Source organism: Cygnus olor, chromosome 1 (assembly GCF_009769625.2).
Source record: "Cygnus olor isolate bCygOlo1 chromosome 1, bCygOlo1.pri.v2, whole genome shotgun sequence".
In the NCBI taxonomy this organism is placed as follows: Eukaryota; Metazoa; Chordata; class Aves; order Anseriformes; family Anatidae; genus Cygnus; species Cygnus olor.
In genome coordinates, this window is record NC_049169.1 from 58,796,275 (window position 1) to 58,822,610 (window position 26,336).

Genomic DNA, 26,336 nt, shown 5'->3' on the forward strand with positions numbered 1-26,336 from the left:
CTATCATCACGCACAGATGACAAAAATACACACCAGAAAATACTTTCCTTCTGGAGGAAGAAAAGAAAAAGCCCTAGGGGAAAAAAAAAAAAAAAAAAAAAAGAGCCTCAGACTTTTAAGTTTAAAGTAAATTAAAAGTAATAAACCCCCCTTTCTGAATTATGTCATTAATGTAGCAATGTACATCAACACTGATAACAAGACCCATGAGAAAGAACAGGTACATTTGGTCCAATCTTGCAAAGCCGTGCTCATATATGTCTTTATTCCCCACATGCCAAGCCATGCTCATTACACATCTTTATTCCCCACGTGCCAGGATCAGACCTTCTTATAGACATGCTTGAAAATAATGCTATTCCTGTGCTTCAATATGAAGAGCTGAACTGCTGAACAGCTCAGGAAGCTGTACTCCTGGCTTTCCAGAACACACATAGACAGTAACTTGTGCAAACACTGGTAGAGTTGGTCCTAATTCATTCCTTATTTTTAAGTGTGTCCTCCTGATATGTTTAACATGCAAAAATTGCACATGAAATAGCCCCATACCCTGTTTCCAGAGAAGAACCTGCCTTCAAAACTCAAAAGACTACAATGAATCACAGATGGGATCATCAAGGTGCCCTCTTCTGGCCCGTTGAAAAAGTTGTCTTGCCATCCCCTGCTTTCTTGGCCTGGAAGAGCCATCAAAGTGAGCACCTGTTTGTACAAACATTCCATTTATTTAATAAACTGGCCAGAAAAACAACACAACAGACCATTCTTGATGCCATATAAAACTTTTTTTTAAAAAATCCTTCCATTACATATGACTTTATAAAAATAACTTAAAGCACCATTCCAGGAATCTCAGTAGAAAACCATGGATTTGTTGCTGGGTAGAAGTTTAGGTACGGAGTGTTCTGCCCAGAGGGCGGAAGAATTTATCCCATTTTCACACCGCAATGAACTCCCAAGAGCCATTTAATTAAAGTAATCTGAACCTTCCTGCTAAAAGAGAGGGAAATGAAAAAGCAGATCAAAAAGCACAATCATTTCTGTTACAAAGAGGCATTTTACCACTTCCTGATAAATATGGATGGAGTTTATCCAGCTTGCTTGTACTTTGCTTGTACTTGTTGCTCCAGAGTGAGCTTGCTTGTACTTCTCATGGAAACCTCCATTTCAGAAGTATTGTCTTCTTAATCAAATACAAAACAAAACATACACGAAACTAAATATAGCTCTTAGGCCTTGTCTACACAGAAGAATTTTCACCATAGGTTTTCAGAAATTGAGTGGTGGTGGTTTGCCTGTTTGAAGGAAAGCCTCAATACCACTGTGTTTAAAGTGGCCAGGTCACACCTGAAACCGTGAAGCGTACAACTGCTCACCTGAAAAGGAAGAATTTATTCAGATTGGATACAGTTACATAACACACTTGGAAGTACAATCCATTCCAAATTGGAATTCTGTCAGTTCTAAACTGGACTAACTATTATCACAGAAGCTGCAAAATACAGCTCAAAAGATCCGTGTTATAAGCGATGTTGTTACTATCAAAATAAAAAGGCTTTACGTATAACAAGGCCCTGATAAAAACTATTCTTTCTCTTCCTCACCAAGAAAATTTTATAAACAAGCATCTCTAAAAAGTCAAGAGAAAGTCATTTTGAAAGCAAAGAGATGTTATCCTAGATGGTACTAAACTTCTTTCAGTGATACCTTCTTCCTCGTGATCAAACATGCAGATAATTTACCTCTGTTGGTACACAGCTCTGATCAGGTAAAATGCATGCTCACGAGGAGGACTTGTAATTGCAGTGTTAAAACCCGGTACACAGGGGCACTACACAGTTATCTGAACTTGTGGTGACATTCCGGAGTTAGGATGCTCTTTGTTCAGGTAACAAACTAAGGAAGAAAAACAAAGTTGTTGCTCAGCTGTGCCAGCAGTTCTTCCATCACTGCCCACCAGACAATGCAGGTTTTAGGCTATGACTTCATGAAAGCATTTGTTAAATGCCCTGCCAAACAACAGCTAGAGAGTTCAATACGCCCATTGCTTTGCTGATTGCCAGCCCATCACCACTAGTGACCAACTCCCGCAGAGCTCTTCTCCTCAGATGAACGGAGTGCTCTGGTTAAGATGTACACACTTCTGCAGACTTCTGAGGACGACTTCTCTCAAAACCTCTCTTCTTAAGTGCGCAAGTCAGCCATAGTGATGAAAGTCAGTCTCTGGCAATAACAAGAATGGGGGTCTTTAACCTCAGCAACCAGCCTGAAGAGTATTTTCACCAGAACGCTTAGTCACGGACAGAGTGGTGAATACCTTTAGGGAAAGAAAAAAACAAAAACAAAAACTTTTTAGTACAGCTAGAATGAATCTTCTCTTCCGAAGATTAATTTGGGCCTAATGTTCAAACCACAGCCGTTTCTTAAAGTAATAAAATAATAATAAAAACCCCTACATTTAAAATCCTTGCTACTAAATAGCGCACACACAAATCCCCTCTGTTCCCTTCATTTACCCCACGGCCTTACTTTTAATGGTGGAAAGAAACAATTAAGGAAGTCTCATGGCTTTATAGCACCTTTTGCCTTACTGCTCGTAAGTTTTTACAGTGCGAATGAGCTCAGCAATAATACTCTCCAGCCTGTACACCTAACAAGTAAGTGTCTTTATTGCTTAGACAATTTCTTCGCTGTGTAAGTGAAGTTAACCTAAGGCTGTAGCATTTGAAGAGAACCTAACTTTTGCCTCTGTGTCTTTCCAGATATTACGGATATGTGGAGCTGATTGCTGATGAGGGTATTATGCCTGGGTTTTGTATCCTCTGGACAATAGCTAAGAAACACTTAAGCCTAGCTTGGAAAGGTCAAATCTTTACTGCTTTCAAGTCACATTAAAGAAAAGGACATATTGAAGAGTAATTATTGAAAAACTAAAGGATATCAAAATTCAAAAAGAAAAATTATACAATACTGTGTTTAATATTAGAACTTTACCATGCAAATAATTGCATTGTTTTGCACAGATGTAATATAGAAAGGAAGAAGGGAAACCAAAATAAACCCACTTCTATTTAAATAGTTCAAAGTTGCAATAATTAGCCATCAAAGCCATCTCTCAGGAAGAATAAACTTAGCACAGAATAAAGTACATACACATTTCATTTATGCAAATAGCACTGAAATATCTAAAGATAATGGGGATCTGAAAGCCCTACAGTCCTGTAAGTAGAAGCTTTACTGCATTAAAGCTGCCAGAGCTCATCAGAGAACATCAATAAATGGTATGCCTCTTCCACTTTCTACAAGCATGTAAAACATTATGCACAAGTCAGGAAGACAAATGCATGTTTAATATATTATGGCAGAAGAACCAAAATATATTTAAACTATGGTGCATGGCTTGATACAGGGTTTCTAACTCTTCAGATCTGATCCACAGACTGACAACCTATGGGAATTTTCATTTGTTGCTATAGAATTACAGAATCATTAAGGTTGGAAAAGACCTCCAAGATCATCTGGTCCAACCATCACCCTATTACCAATGTCACCCACTAAACCACATCCCTAAGCTCCAGGTCCAACCTTCCCTTAAGCTTCACCTGCTTTCTTCTTGTCCCAACTGCAAGCTCTGGGTCTGCTAGCCAGTTCCAGCAGCTCTGGGGACCACAGAGCTCCCCAGCTCCAGTAAGCCAGCTGGGAGTCTTTTGGTAACTAACTTTTTAGCTAACTCACAGAATCATCCCAGCTTTCAGAAAATACCTTTTCTCCATCACAGGTGCTCAACTATATGTGCCCGTATTTCAAGCAGTGCAGTACAGTCCAAAGTGAGAGGTAACTCTCTATATTTCTGACAATCTACCAATCTGTACTTGCAGTTATTTGTACTTTGCCTTGAAAGAAATTCCATTCAGAGTTCAGGCTTTCTGGAGAATAAAATGCTGTTCAAATATGGGAAGTGAAATCTCGCCCTAATTTGCAAGCAGCGAGAAATAGGACCCTCAGTCTTAGTCTTCTTCAAGTTGAGTAATACTGTGTTCCATGAGTCTCTCTGAGCAGTCAGTTAGCACTAATGCCGGCGAAGAGGTCAGTATTTGATCCTGCAACACTGTCGTTTTACTGCTCAGATCAGAGTTCATGTTCTTTAGCCTTTATATAGATGCATCATAAACATCATTTTATTCAGCCAGATATGCACAGCCCTGACAAATTCCAAACAATTTTAAAACATTTTTTTCTTAGTCAAAGAGTACCATCTTGCACTTTGATTTTTGTTTACTGCATAAGAGATTAAATTAAGTAACAGGCATAAAAAACCTTCTAAAGACTGGCATTAAAAATGATCAGTGTTCCCTGGAGCTTTTAAATAGTGTATTTCTCCTGAGCCAATTTCTTCCTCCCCCACTCAAACAAATATGATTATCTGAAATTACCTCCCTAAATTATGTCTAATCATCATTCTATTCAGTTTCAATTTTAGCAGCTCAGATGTCCAGAATAAATTATGACTATCAGCCTCTCTTCACACTGCATATGCTAATATCCTGCTCAAGTTCACAGGTTTGAATGCCTCACTCAAAGTTCCCCCTCTACAGGGCCCCTGATAAGATAAAGACTTACTGCCCCTCTTCAAGGGCTTGCAAGAACACTGCTAGATGATATTACACGGGAAAAAAAATAGAATCTGTATTGCAGATGCTTTGAAGATGATTCAGATTGCTAGCAGCCCATTCCATTAAAGGAGCTCATATTAAATTGTTTATACCACATCAATTTGGAAACACAAGAGAAGTGGGCTTCACTTCTACAGACTGGTATCCTGGTGCTCTCTCTTACACTCTGTAGCTAAAATACGCAGGTAAAAACACAGATTCTGTACAATGACCTACAAAGGTCATACACAGTTACCTGGGATTCTCAGCTAAAATAAGTGGTCCTAATGCTACTAAAATCTGTGGAGCATCTCTGATTTACACCAAGGGGGAACTGTTCCGTCCCTGTTAGACAAAATTCAGTTCTTTGTTAAAGACAAATAGCAAGACGAACACAAGAAGTTGTTATGTGGCCTTGTGTACTTCAATTCAAATACAAAGACCTAGAGAGTAAAGGAGAGATCTTCAAAAGGACAGAATTTAATAGAAAAATTGGCATGTAGCTGGTCCCCTTCCACAGCACCAGTTTATATGCCTATTTTGAGTACATATATCCAGAAAAATTAGCTCTGACAACCACCTCAGCAGAAATAGTACTGGAAACCTTCAAAAATGTGGGAGGAAGATTCTGTACTTCCAGTAGAGGGAGCACTGGGTTAGTGGAGACAAAAATTATTTCACAAATCAAAATAAAAATAAATAAATAAAAAACATTAAATCTAAATGTTAGTTTTTTAAATATTAAAGAAGAAAATTTCCTGTCTTTCCTTCCCCTCTACTTTCCCCTAATTCTGACTTCTTTAATAAAATTCTGATGTTTGGGTTTCCAGCAGCTTATTCCAGAATGCTACAGAAGCTGCGATAGGAAGGTGAATTCATATACAAACCTCTGCACAGACTGGATGGATTCCTATGGTGCTGTCTAGCTGTTCTTTGGTCAATCCACATTTAATAGCAGCTGCAAAACCTTGGGTGACTTCTCCAGCATTTGGGCCGAGGACATGGAAGCCAACGACTCTCTCCTAAATAACAAAGACAATCAAACACAAGCACAGTTACCTGTAAGGTCTTCTTACTGAGAGTGTACAGTTTCACCAGTTCACAAAACATACCACAAATTAATGTAACCACAAACATGAACTATCATTAGCTCCAACAGAAGGGACTTAATGGGAAAAATTTCATCCTCTCTCCAAGAAGGAAAAGAGGAAACTAAGAACTCACGAATCAGCTTCCTTACACCTTTGTGCATGAGTCTTCCGTTTATATCAAGAGCATTCAAATTTAACACACATCATGATCTACACTCCATTATTGTGTATGTCCAAATTGCAAACGTACTTAAACTTTACTCAGGCAAGCTATTCCACTCATTCCAGTAAGACTAAGTAAAGGCAAACATCTTGCATAAAGGTTTGCAATATCAGGGTCTATGCTAGCTGGCTGTATGGTGCATACCTACAGAAGAACTCGCAACTTGATAGTTGCTTAGTTGCTTGATAGTTGGAAAGAGCTATAAGCTAAAATTCTGGCTAAGAGAAGTGACAAGAGGTGCGTGGTAACTAAACTGACAACTACTGCTCTCGCGGTGTTCACTGCCATTGGAAGATAATATACCTAGAGATTCGCCAAACAAACTGAAAGACATCTAGTTACAAAGAAGATAATATGACTCCATGCATTACTTCTCATACCTCCACTACTGTTCAGCTGCAAAATATGCCAAATTGTGCACATATCCTTACCGAACACTCACGGGAACAAGCCCTTTTAACTTGACTTTCTTTTCTTCAAGAGAGTTTGTCTTCTTCAGCAAAAGCTAGCTGCTGTGGGCTTCAGTGGCTTTCAGAACATTAACTGGATTTTGCTAATCACAGACCTAGCCCAGCTGGGAATCAAGAGTTATCTGCTCCTTCTGCTAAATATCACATGTAAGGGAGTGGGGATAACCAGTACACTTGAAGGTTGTTTTCTTTCAGTAAGCCTGATGACTAGGAATTACCAGAAGATTCATTTAAATAAGAAAAGCTAACAAGAGGTAGTAACTAAAATGGAATTATCCTTATTTTCCATTAAAAATATGCACATATGTAAACATAAAACCACAGAAATGAAGTTGAGATAAATACAGTTTCCCCTATAAATTTAAATAGTTACTGAACAAAGTTCCCATCCGGGGTAACTTTCAGCTCAACCTCTAGATGTTTAAACATATTTCTAATTTTCAGGACAAGAAAACATTTTAAATCACCATGAAGTCTTCCTATTTTCTTAAGTAACTTTGGATTAGGAACATAAGTATGGGTTCTAAAATAACTTCCATGTTAGTGCAAACTCCTCCAGAAAAAGGAGATGGGCAAAACCAAGCAGATTTGCAGACTTCACAAAATGACACGATGCTTAGGAAGACTGCAGGAAGACAAATCTGTAACTGGTGATAAAAGAAAATAGGCAAAATAGATTCAAAACTTCATTAGGGCTTGAACCTTTATGCTATTAGCTTATTATTGCAATTAGCAATTTTGCTTGTGCTTCAGCAGGTACTGTATGTTTCCTTAACCAGGAAGTCTTATTGTAGTCCAAGGATAATCCTGGCATTATCACTCTAAATGAGATTTGTGCAGGCAAGATATATTAATCCTGTTAGAACAATCTCAGGAGTTTTATAGACACATATGGATTTGCAGAGGTCACAAGATGCAATGATTTCTGAGTGACCTCCACTTCAGAGAGAAAAATCTCCCCAAAAACCATATCCTGGTTTGGAAGAGGGAGAATAAGATAAATGGATATGACTTCTAACCATTTCTTTTTCTAAAGTGAATCAATGGTTAAAATTAACGAACAGTCTTAGAGCTCTCTATTTGTCATTTTTCATATACAAAAAACACCATGTACAAATGGTGACTGCAAAATTTTCTATTTTACTGATGGCGATTTTTGTATAAACAAAAGTATCATTACAAATATTTATTACATTTCAAAAGGTATGGAAAACGTAAATTCTTTTTTAACTTGTTAAAAATAACCTATTTATAATTGTGGGGTCAATGGTCCCTACGATGAACATACAGTTTCTGTTTTCTTTGGAAGTAAAGATGCACTTACATTATCGCGAATATTGCAAATTATCTTCGCATAGCATTTGTTGTTGTCTCTGGATGGCACAGTCCATTCCAGTGGCCAGAAATGACTATGGTACACCTGGAAATACAGCACAGATAAGAAAAAGTTCTAATTACATATCAGAGAGCATCTGCTCTCTAAGAGAGATCTTCCAAAAACTGCCAGTTTATCTTAAATTTGCATTGTCTGCTTCCAAAACCAGAGCTTTACTACTGACTGCAACTGCAACAGACTTAGGAGGGCAAAGCACTTTTGGAAATCATAACTTGTAAAGACTTTCAACAACTGAGATGTAGCACATGGATGAACCATTAGCTAACAGCTCTTCATTAGCAATCAGGCATGCACTTAAGAGTTTGGAATACTTTAAGTCAGGTAGAGAATTCTTCCCCTTGATAAATGCTGAAGAAAGCCTCTACAAAACAGGCATTACTGTCATCCAGTAGTTTAAGGAAAAAAACACAGCTTTAAGTATATTACACTTCCAGAATGCAGCGACCATGCTCTCGTTAAACTTGACAAATACAAGCGTTCTTCACAGAAGGCTGCACAGTCTCCGGATCTACCTGAGATGAAGGCAAAAATACTTCCCAAAGTGAAAAAAGGGAAGAAATAGCCTCAGAGCCCTGGTTTAGGGACAGATGAGGAAATGCTTTTTGCACGGTCTCTTAGATTATGAAAAAGAAAATTACGGACTGGATTATGGAAAAGAAAAGGAAAACAGAAAAAAAAAAGGAAAACTGAAAAAAAGGAAAAAAAAAAAAAAAGGAAAACTGAAAAAGGAAAGAAACCACACACCCCCAAACACATTTTCCTGTCTACCCCAAAAAACATCACTGAACAGACTCCTAGCTTCAGATAAGGCTGCTCATCTACCTGTGTAGGATTTGTCCCAGAAAATGATGGGGGTGTTTTGAGGCACAGGTCTACCCAGTACTCCTGATTGCTCTCATTATAAGGTAACCTCAAACGAATTACTATTTGAAAGAAGTTCCTAAGTGATTGCAACTTGAGTAAAAATATGCCCCTTCACAAAGCTGGGGAGAAAGCTCAATGCTTTCTGTATTAATGGAGCTACAAAGCAATTATAAACATTGCTATACAAAACTGAAATTTAATAGGTTTGGATGACAGATGCAACTCAATGTTCCTACTGAAGCTTACAAACCAAAAGCCAATACAGTGACATGATAAAGAGGTCAGAATCAACTAAATTAGGACTTCGCAAGAACACAAATGTTTCTGGATGCACATTTTAAAAAATGTGAAACAGAAGTAGATTTTCCACAATAAAGGGTCCGGTGTTCCACAGGGAAGAGCACAAACTTAACTCAATAACAAAAATTTGACTCTGTATAAACAAAGTCTGTGGGCACAGCAGAATTTCAGCCTCTGTCCTGTAGTTAGGTTAAGAGAACTTGATGTGCAGCTATATTAAGTCATATTTACCTCTTTTCTCAACGTACAAAAGTATATTTGACAAAGCTAAGAGGAAGACAGTTCTCAGCTTTATGAACCACCACTTATGTGCTTATTTCCCCAAATAATACTCCTCAAGTGATCCAAGTGGACATAAAAGAAGTTCAGATTATTGTCAGACACCCTCCCCTCATGCTTTCTGTAAGGTGGTCTCCACAGTATTTTGTAAGAACAGCTTGGGACACCAAGTGCCTACATATTCCATTCTCGACAGCAATCCCAGTGAATGAAAAAGGATTATTCAAGTGAGTAAAATTAAGCAGGTATCTGCCTACATAGTCAAAATAAACAGGAAAAACAGTGTATCTACATTTGTTTTTATAAAGTAAAAATCATCATGACACAGACTTTGCCACATTGTAGCTACAAAAAGCTCAGCTTTGACATTGAAACCAATGTATTACTTCCAACACCTTTAATTTATCCTGAAGTATTTGCATAGAAGATTATTTTTTTTAATAATAAGTATTCTACCTACAAGCCCTGTTTGTCAAAGAGAGAACATATTTACAACTAGAACTATCAGAATTAGGGACTATTTTTAAAGCATGCTTAGGAACTGCCAAGAAAGACAAAAATATACATAGTCTCCTCCTGCCCTTACATCAGAGTACAGAATGTTGTTTTAATCAACTTTTAACATCATTTTAAATTACAGACTTGGAACTTAAAATCTAGATGAAATTAAGGCATTTACCTCAATGTTTTCCTCCCCAAATTTCTGTATTGCATTCTCTTCAGAATATCCACAGGCTCCATATTCTAAAGGAGTGAACACCGTGGTTGGAACATTCACGTAGTCACACTGTGTGGTATTCAAAATAAAACAAAAAACACACACAATATTAGTAATAACATTGGCACAATGAGTAAAAATTAAGCAGTCTGAAAGTCAGGAATAAAAGTTGTATTATTTGTAACTCTGAAAACTACTTTTTCTTTATTTTAAATGAAGCTACAGTTCTGGTGTTGTCCCTCTCAGAGGCGTTAACTACAGCAAGAACAGAAAGACAGTTCAAAGCCACACTGACATTAACATGCATAGAGTAAGAAGAAAAAGGAAATGCAGTAGTGCCCTGCTTTAAAACATACCAGATCACAAGTGACACTGGAGATAAAAAGCAGTCCAACTGCTTCTACAGAGCATTCTATTTTTAGGAGGTAATACTACAAATACAACTCCACCATCCAAAAACCAGCATCTTTTTCATCAGCTGCAGCCTAGAAGATGCCAAAGGCATGAACTACAGCCATCTGCAGCGATAGCTAGCACTAAAGCTGTGTCCCCAGTCACATCCCATGTAAGTCAAAAAGCCCTGACTACTCCGCTGGCAATGATCTGCCAGGATGCATCTGCAGGACACAGCCCAAGATGCTGCTGGCCTTTGCCATCAGGGTAGATTGCTGGGTCAGAGTAAACTCCTTGTCCCCCAGCCCCCCCAAAGGGGCTTCTCTGCAAAGCTACTTTCCTGCTGGTTGATCCCCAACCCACGCTGGTGCATGGGGTAACACCCTCCCAGGTACAGAACAGCAAGGTTGCCCATGCTGAACTTCACGAGATTCCTTCTCCAGTTTGATGAGGTCCCTCTGAGTGACAGCTGGTGCATCATTCACTTTCCCCCTATTTGATTCATCTGCAGCCTTGCTGAGGGACTCTGTCCCATCACCCAGATCATTAAGGAAGATGATAAACAGTACTGTACTGAGTACCCAAGTGCTACGGCACTCCACTGATGCCTGGCCTCCAGACGGACTTCATAAGGGTGATCACGGCCCTTTGAGCCCAGCAGTTTGGCTAGCTTTTGGTCCACCTCACTGCCCACTTACCTCGCCCATACTTCAGCTTGTCTATGCGAATGTTACTCTAGCCTTACTAGAATCAAAGTAACAACACCCACAGCTCTCCCCATATTCACCAAATGAATCATTTGCCACAAAAGGCTAGCAGGTTGGTCAGCTCTAATTAATTTCCAGCAACTTTATTCTATTAATTTCAACTCTAATTTCTTTGTGTCTAGGTATCAACTAAGGTGCTGTTTACTATTCTTTCACCACCAATCCATAATACTTCCTTATGTTACAATCACCCTTTCTAGATTAGTTAAAACAGCAGTGTAAGCCAGGATCCCACCTAAGCAGTTATTTATTTCTTGGATTCATTCAGAGCGATGATGCTTTCTTTAGCAGCATAAGGATTTTCATAACCTGAGAGACAGTTATTTGGCATCAAATGTAAATTAAGACCTATCTGTAGTTCTGCAGTAAGAAGAAATCCTGGCTCCGGCTATGGTTTACTTAAACTTTGCTTGACTGATATAATGACATTAGGCACACTAATTCAAGATTCTGTTACTGCAACACCTGCCAACCTAAAACAAACAACTCAATCAAGCTTTAAATCTGGCTGATAACAGAACCTGATATGAGTGCAGCAGGCTCTACAATTGAAAATTTTTTCTACTTAATCCCCTTGGTTATGAAGGCGAGACAAGCACCCATATCAATGCTGCTTGGATAACATTGCGTAAAGGCATCTTCCTTTCCTTCTATTTACAACTTAAAGATAAGGTGTAAAAAGTACCCATGTTACTCCTACTTGGACTGGCATAACTTGACTGAAACCTACAATCACACAGGTATGATATGTAAACACTGGATTCATGAATTCAACTTCTCAGGTATAAATACGTGTTGACTTATTGGCACACTTGATCTTTCTTTGCATCCATATTCAGTTCGTAGCAAAACTGCGTACAACACTGAAAACATAAGGAAGTGAAAATACTAGTGCAAATAACACTGAAAATTAAGAGCATCACATCTCCTTAGAAGAAGTAGAGCAATGAGTGTTCTGTAGCAATTGGTTACTTACCTTAGTGGTTGCCCCACCATACAGTCTCTGAACTAACAGTCTTCCTGCCTGGATTGCCACCGGTGTGAGTTCCAGCCTGTCCTGCAGTATATCTCCGATGGCGTAGATATATGGCACATTTGTTTGCTCCATATCATTGACAGGTATTTTTCCTGTTCTATGATTTGCATCAAGAAAAATAAAAGATCTAAGTATTCTGCTGTGAAGACTCAAGTGGTAAACAACATTGCAGCAATTGAACCCTTTAGCTTTAAGAGACAGGCATGTACTTGACATCTGAGGAAAAGAAGTCATATTTACAATCTTATAACCTTGGTCAAGGAAGTAAACTAGTGCAAATTTTGGTCTCTACCAAAACCACAGGAATTTACACACTGGATAAGGAGGTAGCCCCTGAAGTTGTGATTCATCTCCTGAATAAATTCTCTGGTGAGACATAACTGCTTTCCTCAAAATACACTACTACCAGCTGAACTGTGTTCTGGAAACCCTGAGGAATGACAGGAAGAGACATTCTCCCACTCAAGCTGTAGGTCAAAATAATTTCTCCACTACTGAAATTCCAGTCCAGTGGGTGAAGTAGTTTCTATAAACTTAACCTTCAGGCTTCTTCACAGAGACAAGTCAAGCTGTTAGACACCCTACTTAAGGAATACAGCAAGGTTTTTAGCATTAAATGTATTGAGCTAATGGAAGTTTTTAATTATTAATATTTCCTACTTCATTAATAAATGACATAGTGCAGTAATCACTGCAGGAAACTTACCTAACAGGTAAACCTGATCAGACAGGCACAGAAACAGTCGCACAGTTACTTGAAGGACCAGTAACGATTTTTGTATAAAGATTCAGCTTTCTTAATTTTTGGTTTTGTTAATAAAAATGGAGTTTATACTACTAATTCTATAGTTAGTTCTATTAAATTAGTAACGGATGTCCCAATGTCAAACAAATAAAGACATGTACTGTTCTACAAGACAACATGGGTCTGCCAATTTTGAATTGAATTTTGGAATTTTTTTACTTTACTTAATATTGCAACAGTTCTCTTCAGCAACATCAGTCACAGTATTCATATACAAGCTGCCCTCGGCACTGCTCTCCCACATACTACTAAGTCAAGTTCATGGTCCTGCATTTTTTCATCAAAGGGAACATGGTCTAGGTCCCTCATATCTAGAATACATTTTCAAGTTACCAATACTGAAAATGCTATTGATAGCTCCACTCCCTGGTGCAATGACTTCACTACATTAAACCTGCAATTCTCTGCAGGAGACAGATTGTTCCCAAAGGTAGCTGCGATAAGGCAAGAAATAAACTTCTCCAAAAACTAAAACACATCACCAACTCCAGCTGTGAGTTTAAGAATGCTACTTTGATTTTATATTCCAAAATAAACATACAGTAGTATTTACATTAAAAATGTAAACAAATCCTACCACACTAAAAGTCCATACGAACAAACAGATCTCTGCCCCAAGAGGTGGTAGAGATAAAAACAAGGTGATGGGAGTAAGAGAGTATGAGAAACAACTGACAGATCCTAGAAAGCCCAGTCACTGGAAGAAGCTGACAGACCAGTCTTTGAACTGAGAAAGAATGGAAGAGACACATTTGACTCTCAGTATTTAGGAACTGACATTTCAGTATAAAAAAGAACATTGGGTAGTACTATGCAAGATAACACAACTATCTGCTACATAGTCTCCTATCCAAACAGGAGACAAATTTCTCCTCAAAGCATTTGACTGCGGATGCACTGCTGCCGCTGCACTTGTCAATGACACCAGCTGTGTAGTCAGTGATATACAGAAATCTCTCCTTACTTTTCATTGATTTTCACTCCAACTTTGTCCAAACCAATTTTTCTTGTACATGCATCTCTTCCAATTGCTAGCAACACCTGCAAAACAGCAATGCACATGTTACTGATTTCCTAAAACCTCAAAAGCACACCTGCTTGTTGCTATCTATCATTTTAATTACAGACTAAGGATTGGTACCTAAGGTTTGGTCGCATTAAGATGAATACATTAGTTACCCATTGTACGTTCATTGAGTTCAGCACAAGCCACACCACCATCGTGACCTAACAATACCAGGTTTTAGCTATAGGATTAAATGCAGCCAAATATATTTCCCTGGAAAAATATACAAACAGTATTCTAAATAAATCTGTTACCATTTTTCCTTGCAGTTTCATACTAAATTGTTATACCATATTCCTATATGTTCACACTAAAACACTCTGTAAAGAAAGGGCTCTTTAGGAAGGAAACTCAGGTGCTTAGGCAAATAGAAGACAAAATAATCTTTGTTTTGATCAGAAAATATCATTTACTTACATAGGCCCTCAACCAAGCTACTACCAAATAATATTTGTTGAATATTATTTGTTTCTGCATTTGTTCAGAGTGATTTTTTGGACATTTGTTCAGGCCAAATTCTTACCCAAACCATAAACTTGGCTACCTTAACTAGAAAAACAAATTTCAATGTATAATGTCATGGAGAAAAGTTTTTTGTGCTTCTCAGTCTTGGACAACTGCCCAGTTAACTACACAATGTACAAGTGACAAAAGAACAGTGTTGAAGTTGTCCAAGATCTGCTTCAAGTCTTTTAGATGACCAAACCTTCCAGATCTTCAGAGCCGAAGGTTTTCAAATGCATCACACACAGCTCATATAACAAGTGACAGCATTTCAGTGAAAGGTGTAGTAGCAATGAGAAATCAGAAGTTTCCTTAAAATAAATAAATAGAAAAAGGCACTGATTTGGAAGTTAAAAAAAATATTTCAGTACCGTGGACCAAGAAAAATAGTATCACAATTCTGTGAAACAGCACTGCTGTTATTGTTTATCTTTCTCGTAATATTAGCACTCATGAGGCACTGATGCATATCCTTGCTATGGAATAAACTGATGCACTGTGCAGGTAGATGAAGTCACTGGCACGGACTATTTTTTTTGCTTTCAAGGCCTAAGAAAATGAATGGTGTGAGAGGTGATGGAAACAGTCAAACATATAAAGGCATACCTGCATGCATTTGCACTGTAATTTTACTGCTTTCAGTGTATAATGAAATTCCTTGCCTGACTTGCCATGGGGTGTTTGTTTTTGTGAAGATGTGGCATCAACAACCAATCTTAACAACACCTTAACAACAACACCTGTTTTGTTTAGCTCTTGTAAGGACCATTGTTTTATGCTAACTCCAGAACAGCATGCTTCAGTTACTACAGCAGTTATTAAAAATCATTACTTATAGTTTATGACAAATACTTCCCTGGGGGAAAATCCTGCAACTGATTCCACATGACCAAGCTCCTCTAAATCCCTAAGCTAAAAAACAGGTTTCAAAAGCATGCAAGTGATTTGGTAAGGCACGTGGGACTCATGCCCATGGATTCTAGGACTTTTCTCACATTAATTACATGTTGATTGTGTACCATTAGCCTATTGTAATAACTGAAAATGATTTTTTTTAATTAAAGCTAAACTACGGATAAAAAGACACCAGGAATCTTAACATTAACTGGAAGTTTATTCCATATTCTTTACATATATAGACAGGACTCACAGTATTGTATTCCCCTTCAATTACTTCATTCCCCTTTGTGGACTTGGCTGTAACTTTCAGTCTTCCAGGAGTTCCTTCCTCAATCTGCTCAACCTACAACATTTGGGGGAAAAAAAAAGAAAAGGTTAGTTTCAAATTAAATTATACACATATATCTTAGTCCCACAATGTATTTTATGATCAAAAGTGAGTGATTAACCATGACCTAAAATTCAAGCATTTTTTCTAAAGGTATTTTCACCACTCTCTAGATTTGTGATTATTACTTTCATATTTAAACATTTTGTTTCATCTCCATGCATTTATTCTTATAATTAACACAGTAAGACCTCATTTCTGTTTACAACAGTTGTATTGACTGCTAAGTTCTTGTCCAAGAAGCTGTTAGTATCAACTGAGGACAGGGAAAGCGAGGAGGAAGGGAATTCCTTCTAGACCTGGAAACAGAATCAGACATTTTCTTAAGCCACACCTAGAGGACCATTGTGTCCTCCACCCATGGGGAAGCCACAGTCATAGCCCTGCCCTTACTCCTGTTGAATGACATTAGTCCAATAGATAAAGCTGCAACTGTCTTGCAGGAGAGGGCAGCAGCTGGCTCTAAACGGCTGAAAAACACCAGCAGTTTAAAAAGAAGCAAACAAAAAAACCCAGCCCTTCCAAGTTCCTCAAAGTAAGCTGAAATAAATATTCCTAGTTTTCGCAACAGATCAAGCTTCTTCTCTCCCCCCATCCTGCTAACTGCAGTGGGTTACAGCCTATTCCAGTAAAGCAAAACAAAACCAAAAAAAACACACCCCCACATAAACAAACAAACAAAAAAACATGAATCTTTGCAACTGTGCTCTTTGTTGAGGGTAATAAAATATAAAGCCTTGTTTTAAACAAACACCCTCCCAAAACACATGCAACCTCTACGTACCAGAAAACAAAGCAGAAAGCGATGCTACTGGCTTTTTTGCCCCCTAAAGGCTCCTTTTTCCTCCAATAAACAATCAACACCAAACGAGCAAATGGAATTTGAAGCTACATAGGCGGGTTCTCTTTCGCCTGGACTGTGAGAGGACTATATGTTTAACTGCAGTCTTTCTTTTACCATCTCAGGAACAACTGCCACAGCTCCTACTTTATATTGAATATCTCGAGTCAGGAAAGGAAATTTTCTGATTGTTTCCCCGTCCTTTATTTTTTTTAATTTAAAAGAACTCAAACCTTCTGTCCCATCCTATCAACTTTAAAAGATCACTCTTAAATTTCTCCTATTTGAAGGTGGCATTATTTATAATCATTTTCTGTCTTCAAGTGTCACACTGAATAACAGGCAGAACATGCATAACTTCAAAAACAATGCAAGAAAGAGATGAAAAGATCTACTAAGGAGATATCCAGCAGTTAAAGGATATTCTGAACTAGAAACAAGGCCATATATTTTATTCGCATTGAAATCAAAGACATACTGAAGGGACAGGATGAAACAGACAAAAGTATATTTTATGACTAGGGTGAGGGACTCTGCAGAGTGCATCTGGCTGGAGGAAACCACTTGACATTCAGTTGAAATGTTCTGCTTCTTTTAAGACTAATTTCCTCCTCTCCTATCCCACCAGAAGAATTTACAAAAAGATAAATCTGAAACAATCAAAAGCTAGATAGTCATCCCTGACCATCTGTAGGGTCAGATCTACAAAGTGGTAACTGGCAAGAGCATTTTTTAAATTACTCTTGATATTGTTAAGTGTGGAGAAAAAGAAACAAGCAAACAGAAAAAATCAAAACAAAACAACCAGTCTTCATTTTATTTAATACTTTACGAATTAAAGTGTTACTCATTAGTATACTAGCTTAACACCAAATGGAAAAACGCTTAGTATGTTATTTCCTATTTCATAATTATTAAGCACTAATCATTGTGGAAAAGCATTAAGAAAAACACTGTTAGGACTCTCTGAAGCCTTTGGTAAGGCAATTTAACATTAGAAAAGCTCCAAAGCTTATCTCATCTACTTTGCAACCTGAATTTGCTTATACATATACGCAGCTGTCTGCATGTGTACCTCTACGGAATTCCAAGAAAATTAGGCGTATATGTAAGGTCTCTGCCAAGTAAAGGATATAGATAGATACTTTAAAAGCTCCTTTGCTTTTTTTTTTTTTTTTTTTTTACAGGTCCTAGGTACTGTAAGCAGTATTTCCTGGCTGAGAAATTGAGAATTGACAATGAAAAAGATGACTATTTGTGATGCACTAGCCCTGGTCTTATAGGAAGTATACATCTTCCTACTTATCACTCCAAAAGAAGTCCCACAGACTTCAGAACAACTGCTAGAATTTAAGTATATTCAGTATTTGCAGGATCAGGACAAGTAGGCAAAACAACATTTTAATGTAACATATACTAACTCATTATGAAAGGTGTATTAAAATCAATTGTAGTACCACCTCAAGCCTACCTTTATCGGCACAAACTCTCTGATAAATTTGATTCCATGTTCTTCCATATATTCACCAATTTTGTTTGCCATATCCTGGTCAAATCCTCTTAAAAGAATGGATCTCACCATTACAGTGACATCTAACCCAAGGCCTGCAAGAAATCCTGCACATTCCAAGGCCACATAGGAAGCTCCAACCACCAGGGTTTTCCCTGGACAGTAAGGCAAGGAGAAAAGATCATCACTGGAAAAAAGGGGGAAGAAAAAAAAAGTTAGAGAAAAACAGGAGTATATGTTGCACTTTTTCTACTTTCTTTTGTAAGAATAGGATTTTATTCCTTTTCCCGATCACTAACAACAAAACTTATTTTTGGAAATCATGCTAGAATACTAGATCAGTATATGATAGATTAAAGAATTCTAATTAGGAGCACACACAAAAATATGAAATACTCCAAAGAGCCACTAAAATGTTGAGGTTTTTTTTTAAACAAACTTCTAACAATTTCTTGAAAAAAACAGGATATTTTTTCTGAATTGCTTCGAATATTTTACTGCAAATTTTAGCTCCCAATAGCTATAAGGAAGAGGAAAGGGTTTAGCATGTAAATAAACACACCATCTTAACTTCTTTGAAGACTTCTCCTTTTGCTAATTAATTATACACAGTGCTAAATACGTGCAGACAATAAAACGAATTAATGCAAACCACAGTAACAGGCAGAGCTAGGAGTACAAAATTAGAGCAAACATTTATTTGCCTGTTTTCCACTTCTTTCAACTGCTTCATCAACGTGTCATTTCTGCCACACCTTGGAGCTAGACCCAGGCTATGAAACCAGGACCTCATGGAGGCATCATGCTTGCTCAGCACAAACTCAGGCAGAGTTTGGCAAGAAAATTCTCCAAATATTTAAATTTTAAAAAGCGTCGCCTTTTCAGCCATCAATGGCAACCACTAAACCAGATGTTCTCTGCAAATGCTGCAGTGGAATGAAGTGTGACTGTGTAATTAAAGGCTACATCATAGTTCCTAGCTCTCAAGGAACCCAGTTAAGATTACAACAGACAGCCTCAGTCTGATAGTCTGTAACCCTGGCATTCCTGACCCTTCCATCTTACTGTTATTTTAAAGCCCTAATTTATCAGCTATGCAATCTATTACCTTTAATTTCACTACCACTTAGTATCAGGGAAACATACAACATGGTGTTTGGGCTTCACAGGGCTTATGCCAGTCATTTATTTCATTATTATAGGTTTCTAAGCCTGTAATTCCAACCTGTTTCTACAGTAAGTAATTTAGCAGTTAGCCCGATATGAAAGCACATTTTATCCATTTCATCTGCATATCATTTTTTTGTGTGCATACACGTGTAAAATTGTGCTAAAGTTCCTTGTTTTTTTAGCCAGACATTTGAAGCAGGTTCTCCCCAAAGTTGAATTCACTTCACTAAGTAGCTGGGAAAAAATTGGTTCAAGTTTCAAGACCAAGACTTCCACAGTGCATGAAGGCAGATACATTTCAACCAGCTTCACAACATCAGCTACTTTCGAACTCCCTCTTTCCCTGACATTTTTGCCGGAGTTTTTCTCCATACAGACTGTTCTCTTCATTAAGAAAAAAACTCAGTACATGAATGGAAAGACCATAAAGAATAAGGAGAAAGCGAGTAACTGGGGCACAAATGATGAATTAATTTTATGACACACACGCAAATGATTTCTGGGATTCTCAACCTGCTCTATTACCAGCTAGAAATGGAACTGTTCTAGCCTACCACCCACAGTCCAGTGGTGTCCACCAGACAATGTTCCCAGCATTGTGACATCTGTCTATAGCTATTCTCCTTCTCCTTACTTTCCTCTAAGAAGCAGAAAGAAACAATATAGAGAAACAACAGCATGCAAGCAAGCGCTGCTTATGTTTTGCCACCATCTCCTACAGGTTAAGCATTTACACACAGTGAATGACTTCATATTCTTCCCTATTTTTACCTGCTAATGCAGTATTCCTTGTCTCCAGGGATACCCAGGTAGCGTGGCCTTTCACCAGTGGCAATGAGAAACCTCTCAGCTGTGTACAGTTTTTCAACTCCTCTTTTATTTGTTGCCTGTGAACAAAGCAATAGTCCCAAGTGAGTATTTTGTAGTCCTACTAAGGGAAATATTCTTTGATGAACATACGTATTCAGAAAACACTACAGAAAACTATACAGAAAACACTACCCAGCAAACAGGGCTAGGCAGTACCTTAACCGTGTGTGGCTGAACAAATTCTCCATATGCATTCTCATATGTGACTTTCTTCTCTCTCAGTGCCACTCGATAACCCCAGTTCAGTGAGCCAATGTAATTCTGAACAGACTCTGTCATAGTCATCCAGTTGTGTTTGACTGTTGGAAACAAAACAGATTTTTGTCTCAATCTGACAGACCTTTATTTCCATAGCCAGCCCTATATTCCCAGACTTTTTTCATGACCCAGTCACCTTTGTCCTATTTCTATTTCACTCCAAGGTAACTCTACTGAAATTCAAAGAACCACATCAGCAGAGACAAAACAAGAGGTCACAGTGGAACAGATATGCCTTAAACAATGAATGACTTGCCTTCTGCCAAGCATTTGAGATATTTCCCCCCCTTTATTAGCACAGCCATTGCCTTTGACACATCGAACACTTAGACTTTGCATATTATCAATAGTTTTCTAATGACACATGCTCTGAGCAGGTGACATTGCTTAACAAATGAAGATTATGCATCTCAGAGGTGCCTCTGCATGCTCCCCCTTATAGAATTACACCCTTAATAGATCCCAATCCTATAACCATGCACACTAGAGCTAACCTGAAGAAAAAATCAGCTTCTGATGTAGTAGCAATGCAGACTGAGGGAACAGTAACCCTTGCCTACAATTATTACTAAGTTTCTGTTTCTAACAAACAACATTCTGGGGTATTCCTTTGGATGTTGCATTACATTCAGAAATGGAGTAGTATCTTATTGCTTTTATTCACACAGCAGGGGGAATAAATCAAATACTGACACAATGAGAACATATTAAAAACAGATCAAGTGCTGCAAGGCAGTAAGTCCTGTGCCTTTAAACTTGAAAAGCACTTAAGTTTATGCGTAGTCACTCTGAAGTTGCCTAACGTTAAAGCCAGCACATAAGTGCAACAAGCACTTGACTGTGAAAGAACCTCTGGATTTTCAGCACAAATGACAAAACTGAAAAAAAAAATGTTCTCCTTCTGTACCTTCTTCTGGAAACTGCCATCCAAATTTGCGTGAATCTTGCAAGGCTTGCCCCAGTAAAGCTGCCTGGTGCATCAATTTTTTAGGTATACAGCCCACATTTACACAAGTTCCTCCAAGACCTGAGAGAAAGGAACAGAATGCATTTTTCACATCTGTGTGGCTGATCCCAAAGAACAAACAGACTCTTAGTAAATAATGCTCCTTTATAACAAATTTGCAATGAAGAAAAATTTACCCCATGAATTTCCCAGAGGCGTAGGTGTGACAAAATCCAGCACCATCACTTTCTTTTCATATTTGGCAGCCTCCTGCAAAACAAATTAAGTAAGACATGTATCTAAATATTAGAGGTTAAATTTGGAATAGATGATAACATCATGCATTGATGAAAAGCTTTGTGACTTTTAATTAAGCAATAATGAATGATTTGCAAGAGAACAGCCAGACAGCCATTAATCTTCAGAATTAGTCTGTGCAGTCAGTAGGAAAAAAAGATGAAGGGGAAAAACAGGCGTTTAGTCTGCTAAACAAGAGCATGGCACCAGTTGATAGAGGACTCTGGGAGTCAAACCTCTTCTCGCCTCCATCCTGTCATTTTGTTTACAATATTTCCCAACATGACATTTGCTTTTAATATATTTAACAAGTTCTTCATTAATCCAGTTTTCCATTCATAGTTGGTTCCTCAAATGTTTGTTTGAAACCACATCACACAATGACATCAGCATTCACGTGGCCAAGCATTACCACTACGCTCATCCAGTCTTTCTCCTTGTAGAAAAGAAACACTCAATTTTGTGTACAATATGCAGTTGTCAGGATCAGCTCTTGCTCTTCACCCTAGTCAACATGTGGTAAGCTGACTTGACTTTCAGGATGCACAGATGTCATCTGTTCTAGAAAAGCAATGATTTTATGATAACTCCCCCGAGAAGTTTCATTAGCAAATCTAGAAGCAATGTGTGTGCATGATTCTGAGAACTGGAATTTCTATACTGACTCTAGTATTCCCTTTGTGATTTTTAAGAGAAAGGCAAAAATCCGTGGCAATAACTGGTACCAGAGAAAAACACTTAAGCACTACAGAACTGAGAAACAAGAGATTCCTCCATGAGATGCAGCAAAATAGCTTTGGTACTTTGAATAACTACAACTGTGCTGTATCACATGATGAATTCTCAGACATGTAATAGCAACTATAGGCACAGGATGTTACCCTAAGGCCTTGGGTTTGGTTTGGGAGGAGTTGGACAGCTTTCAGCATTAGATTACTAGTAAGACTTGTTAATCCAAATAGTTGACAATCAAAATTTCAATTTTAAATGCATCTTATTTCATGCAAAACACAAATCATATTTCAAACAACATAGGCAGTAGACACCTTAGGAAAATGTTAATGTATGAGATTTCTGCTTCCAATTAAAGATCAAGGTTGGCCAAGAGGCTCACTTCTATTCATTAGTAGCACCTTTGATAAAGTTTCTCAGAAGGGTGCTTAGGGATTAAGATGTGTTATTAATGCTTCCTTACAACAACTCTTTCAAACAACAGTTTGAAAGCACATTACCAGCGTTAGCTGTCTAACCAGAACGCACAATTCCCAAGCTTACACTCAGCTACATGTTCACATAATAGAGCACCGCACTGTATTGCCACCTCAATAGAGATCACGAACAGATATAACCACTTCTGCACGGTGATAAGCCCACAGTAACAAAACTTGCCCTGTAGGCTTTCAGACCTTGCTGGATTCAGTGCAATGCGGTGTGAACACAAGGTTGCTTAGGGCTGGAGCTGTTCTCTGTGTATTGGTAGTGGTGGCCTGGCAGTTTTGATCTGGGTCTGTGGTTGGGCTGCTCAGAGTGAGCTTGGCAGCACTGGCACTCACTGTGGAGACAAGCCTCCAAAATAAAAAGCTCTGAGCACTGTATGGAGAGGAAAGGGGAGTTGTTCACACAAAACTGCTATGTTTTAATGAAAAACACACATTTAATCAACCTAGTTAAATTGCTGTAGATATCTGGAACTTGGTACAAGAGCTGTATGGTTGCTTTTTGTTGTTCTTGTGTTTTCATTTTTAAAGCACTAAAAATATTGAATAAACTAAGTATTAGTCAGAAGCCTACACACATAAAACAGCTTCATTTCAACTTAACGAAGCTGTTTTGAAATACACACATTACTACTGATAGCAATGTTGACTTTATTGATCTACCATCCTTTGCTTCACAATCACATGAGTACACTACGAGGCAATATACTTTATATGCTGAATAAGGTAATTTATCTCTCTAGCCACACACCTTTTCCACCCCACAGCTGAGAAATGATGCAATAATCATCACAGCTACAGTCTCACAACCTCGCATATGCATAGAGCAAAGCAAAGCAGCCTCCTTATGGAAATTTCAACAGATGGCTTTTCATTACTCCAAGCCGGTTTTGCATTCCTGCAAGTTCTGTTTTACTCTTTTGTATTAAGCACCTTCTCTTTCCAGGTCCTCTGAATTTTTGGTAGATCTTATCTTTCACCCTCAGCCACGACAACAGTGCCCCCCTACTGATGGGCAAGCAGCAAACTACCAAAATAGATTACAGACATACTGCATGTTACAATCCACCACAGCTGTGCACTCTCCCACTGTTAAGATGTCTACCTACTGGTTTCTAACAGCATTATCTCTGATCAGTAGGCATACAGAGGAACCAAGTTTCACTCCACTGAAATGTATACCTTGACATTTTTATGTTTTTCTGCTTCTGAACGTATGGAAAATAATATTGTATTCTATACCTGTGATATGGATAAGACTGTCCTTAACCTGGAGGTAACTTCAAAAGAGCTCCTGCTGAACAGGCAGAAATGTTATGCCCCTACAAGTGTTAAAAATACCCAGATCCAAGACGCTGAGGATGTCAGCCACCCACTTAAAAGGGAAGTATAAATCTGTATTTTCTGTCCCATACCTTGGCAGCAGCCAGACCACCTGAGCCCCCACCGATGACAATGAGGTCATAGTCGTAGGAATGGGGCACCGCCGTATGCCCGTTCATTTCCAGCAGTTTCTGAGGATTGCCTTCTTTATGTGCCTGAACAGAGAAAGCAAAAAGGATTAGAGAATATTGAAACATTACCTATGGTGCTTAAAAATGAGCATTTTCAGCAGCAAATATTGTGATATGGGAATGTAAGTGCATCTGTATTTTCTCAGCTCTGCTCTTAATTAGCTTTTTAAATCTTCATCTTCTTAATCCATTTTTGGATAGCTCAGTACCTATTAGATACCAAACTATGAATTTCCTTGTTCTTTGGAGACCTGGGTTTCCTTGCAGAGCTTAGTCTTCTGCATCGCCACGACTCCAGTGCCTCCTCATACTGTGGGCACCAGGATGAGATGCATACCTGCTGAAACAGGCATTCTATGGATTTATTTTATTCTTTTCATCTGCCCTGGACTTCCCTAATTAGTTTTTTTCCCCTCCTGCTGCATATATGAGTAGGAAAATACAACAATATACAACACCATAACAATCTGCAATTACCAGCCTTACCAACTGAATAAATAGAACTGACCAAAGGAAACACTTTCTGAAAACGACATTTTTTTTTAACATGACTAGTTTAGTACTGTAGCTAACCTTGGAATCAAACAGGTAAGTGTGATCACTAAAGTTTCATGAGAGTTTTTGTTGTTGGTTTTTTTTGGATCAGATGACTACTACCACAGAAAAAATCACCCCCTAAGTCCTAAAATGCATTCTGACAGCTGTGTGCCACATAGAACATTACATTAATCTTCATATATTTTTTCTAAAATGACTCTTTGTACTCAAGTTGTGGAGTTCCAATGAATCAGGACTTCAGACCCTCAGGTCCTTCAAGTTGCTGGGAAAATTCTCAATGCCTCTCAAAATGCCCAACAAGATTTGGAGTGAGTAAACACCGGATGCCTCAACTGATACAAATCACTGAGTATCAACTAAACACATGATAAAACTTTTAAGACTTAAAAAAAAAAAGTAAATAAAGAAACCTCACTACGTCACTTTACAAATCTGGTCACTTTTATTCAAGTGTTTCTGCCATGGTAAACAGAATACAAGAAAACAGAGACGTTTTCCCTCTCTTCTCGTCTAAATTTTGTTTTGCATTAAGCTTCCCTTTGTGCTCAAGCCATTCTACAACTGCCTTCCTCTGAGGTTAGATTAGTCCCTGTCTCCAAGGATAACTGGTGCCAGCGCATCTGTATCAGTGACAAAAAATCCCTGTCACTCCACCAGACCACACAGCAATTTCAGCGAAAATTCAGGCTCTAATTCTGCCTGTAGGAAGTTACATTCGTATTAGTCTTTCATAACCCTTGGCAGCATGTTATTAGTAGAAACAAAACCTAGAAGACATCTGTTGTTGCTGTGAAAACACCCAAAAATACCTTGTCTTCCTTCCTCTTCTCTTCCCGCTCTGCCACCCCAATGTATAACCCTACCACTGAATCTTGTCTGCACTCAGTTCTCCTTTTTTCTATTTTTCTAACAGTCATTAGCCAAACTTCCTGCTGCAAACAGAAACACTGAAAAAGGAGCATGTATTGCTTTATGGTATGCAATTTCACTTTATTCATATTTAGGGACACAGAACGAGAGAAAGCACGGTGTTCATTTCTGAAGTATGCCTTCTTGTTTGCTCAGCGGCAACAGGACGGTGTGAAGCTTAAGGGCAGACTCAAACTTACCTCCCACGCAGTCATCAGACCAAACTACCAAGAACTGCATCTTTACGATGCGTACAGATGTAAAGTATAAAGAAACTACAATATCTATACGTGGATTTTGCTTAGATCATTGATTATAATCATGACAATTTTTTTTCTCTTCCTTTTAGGAAAAATGTTTTGTATTTTTACATGTGGATTAAGAAGCTTCAGCTTTT

General features: G+C 38.2%; 1 protein-coding gene across 3 annotated transcripts in view; it reads right to left on the bottom strand.

The window, feature by feature from the left end:
- Window positions 1–241: 241 nt before the first annotated feature.
- The window catches only part of TXNRD1 (thioredoxin reductase 1), a 38,851-nt gene continuing 12,756 nt past the window's right edge, over window positions 242–26,336 (bottom strand). For 2 of the 3 annotated variants that reach the window (XM_040560292.1, XM_040560308.1), the window contains exons 3-15: window positions 24,374–24,496; window positions 21,642–21,714; window positions 21,406–21,525; window positions 20,397–20,539; window positions 20,142–20,257; window positions 18,162–18,387; window positions 15,712–15,804; window positions 13,956–14,032; window positions 12,127–12,283; window positions 9,952–10,059; window positions 7,758–7,853; window positions 5,537–5,671; window positions 242–2,314 (exon numbers count right to left, since the gene is read on the bottom strand). In XM_040560292.1, the coding sequence (XP_040416226.1) occupies window positions 2,252–2,314; window positions 5,537–5,671; window positions 7,758–7,853; window positions 9,952–10,059; window positions 12,127–12,283; window positions 13,956–14,032; window positions 15,712–15,804; window positions 18,162–18,387; window positions 20,142–20,257; window positions 20,397–20,539; window positions 21,406–21,525; window positions 21,642–21,714; window positions 24,374–24,496 (1,530 nt within the window). In that variant the 3' untranslated portion in view covers window positions 242–2,251. The remainder of the gene's footprint in view (window positions 2,315–5,536; window positions 5,672–7,757; window positions 7,854–9,951; window positions 10,060–12,126; window positions 12,284–13,955; window positions 14,033–15,711; window positions 15,805–18,161; window positions 18,388–20,141; window positions 20,258–20,396; window positions 20,540–21,405; window positions 21,526–21,641; window positions 21,715–24,373; window positions 24,497–26,336) is intronic. The other variant, XM_040560300.1, reaches the window with a different exon arrangement.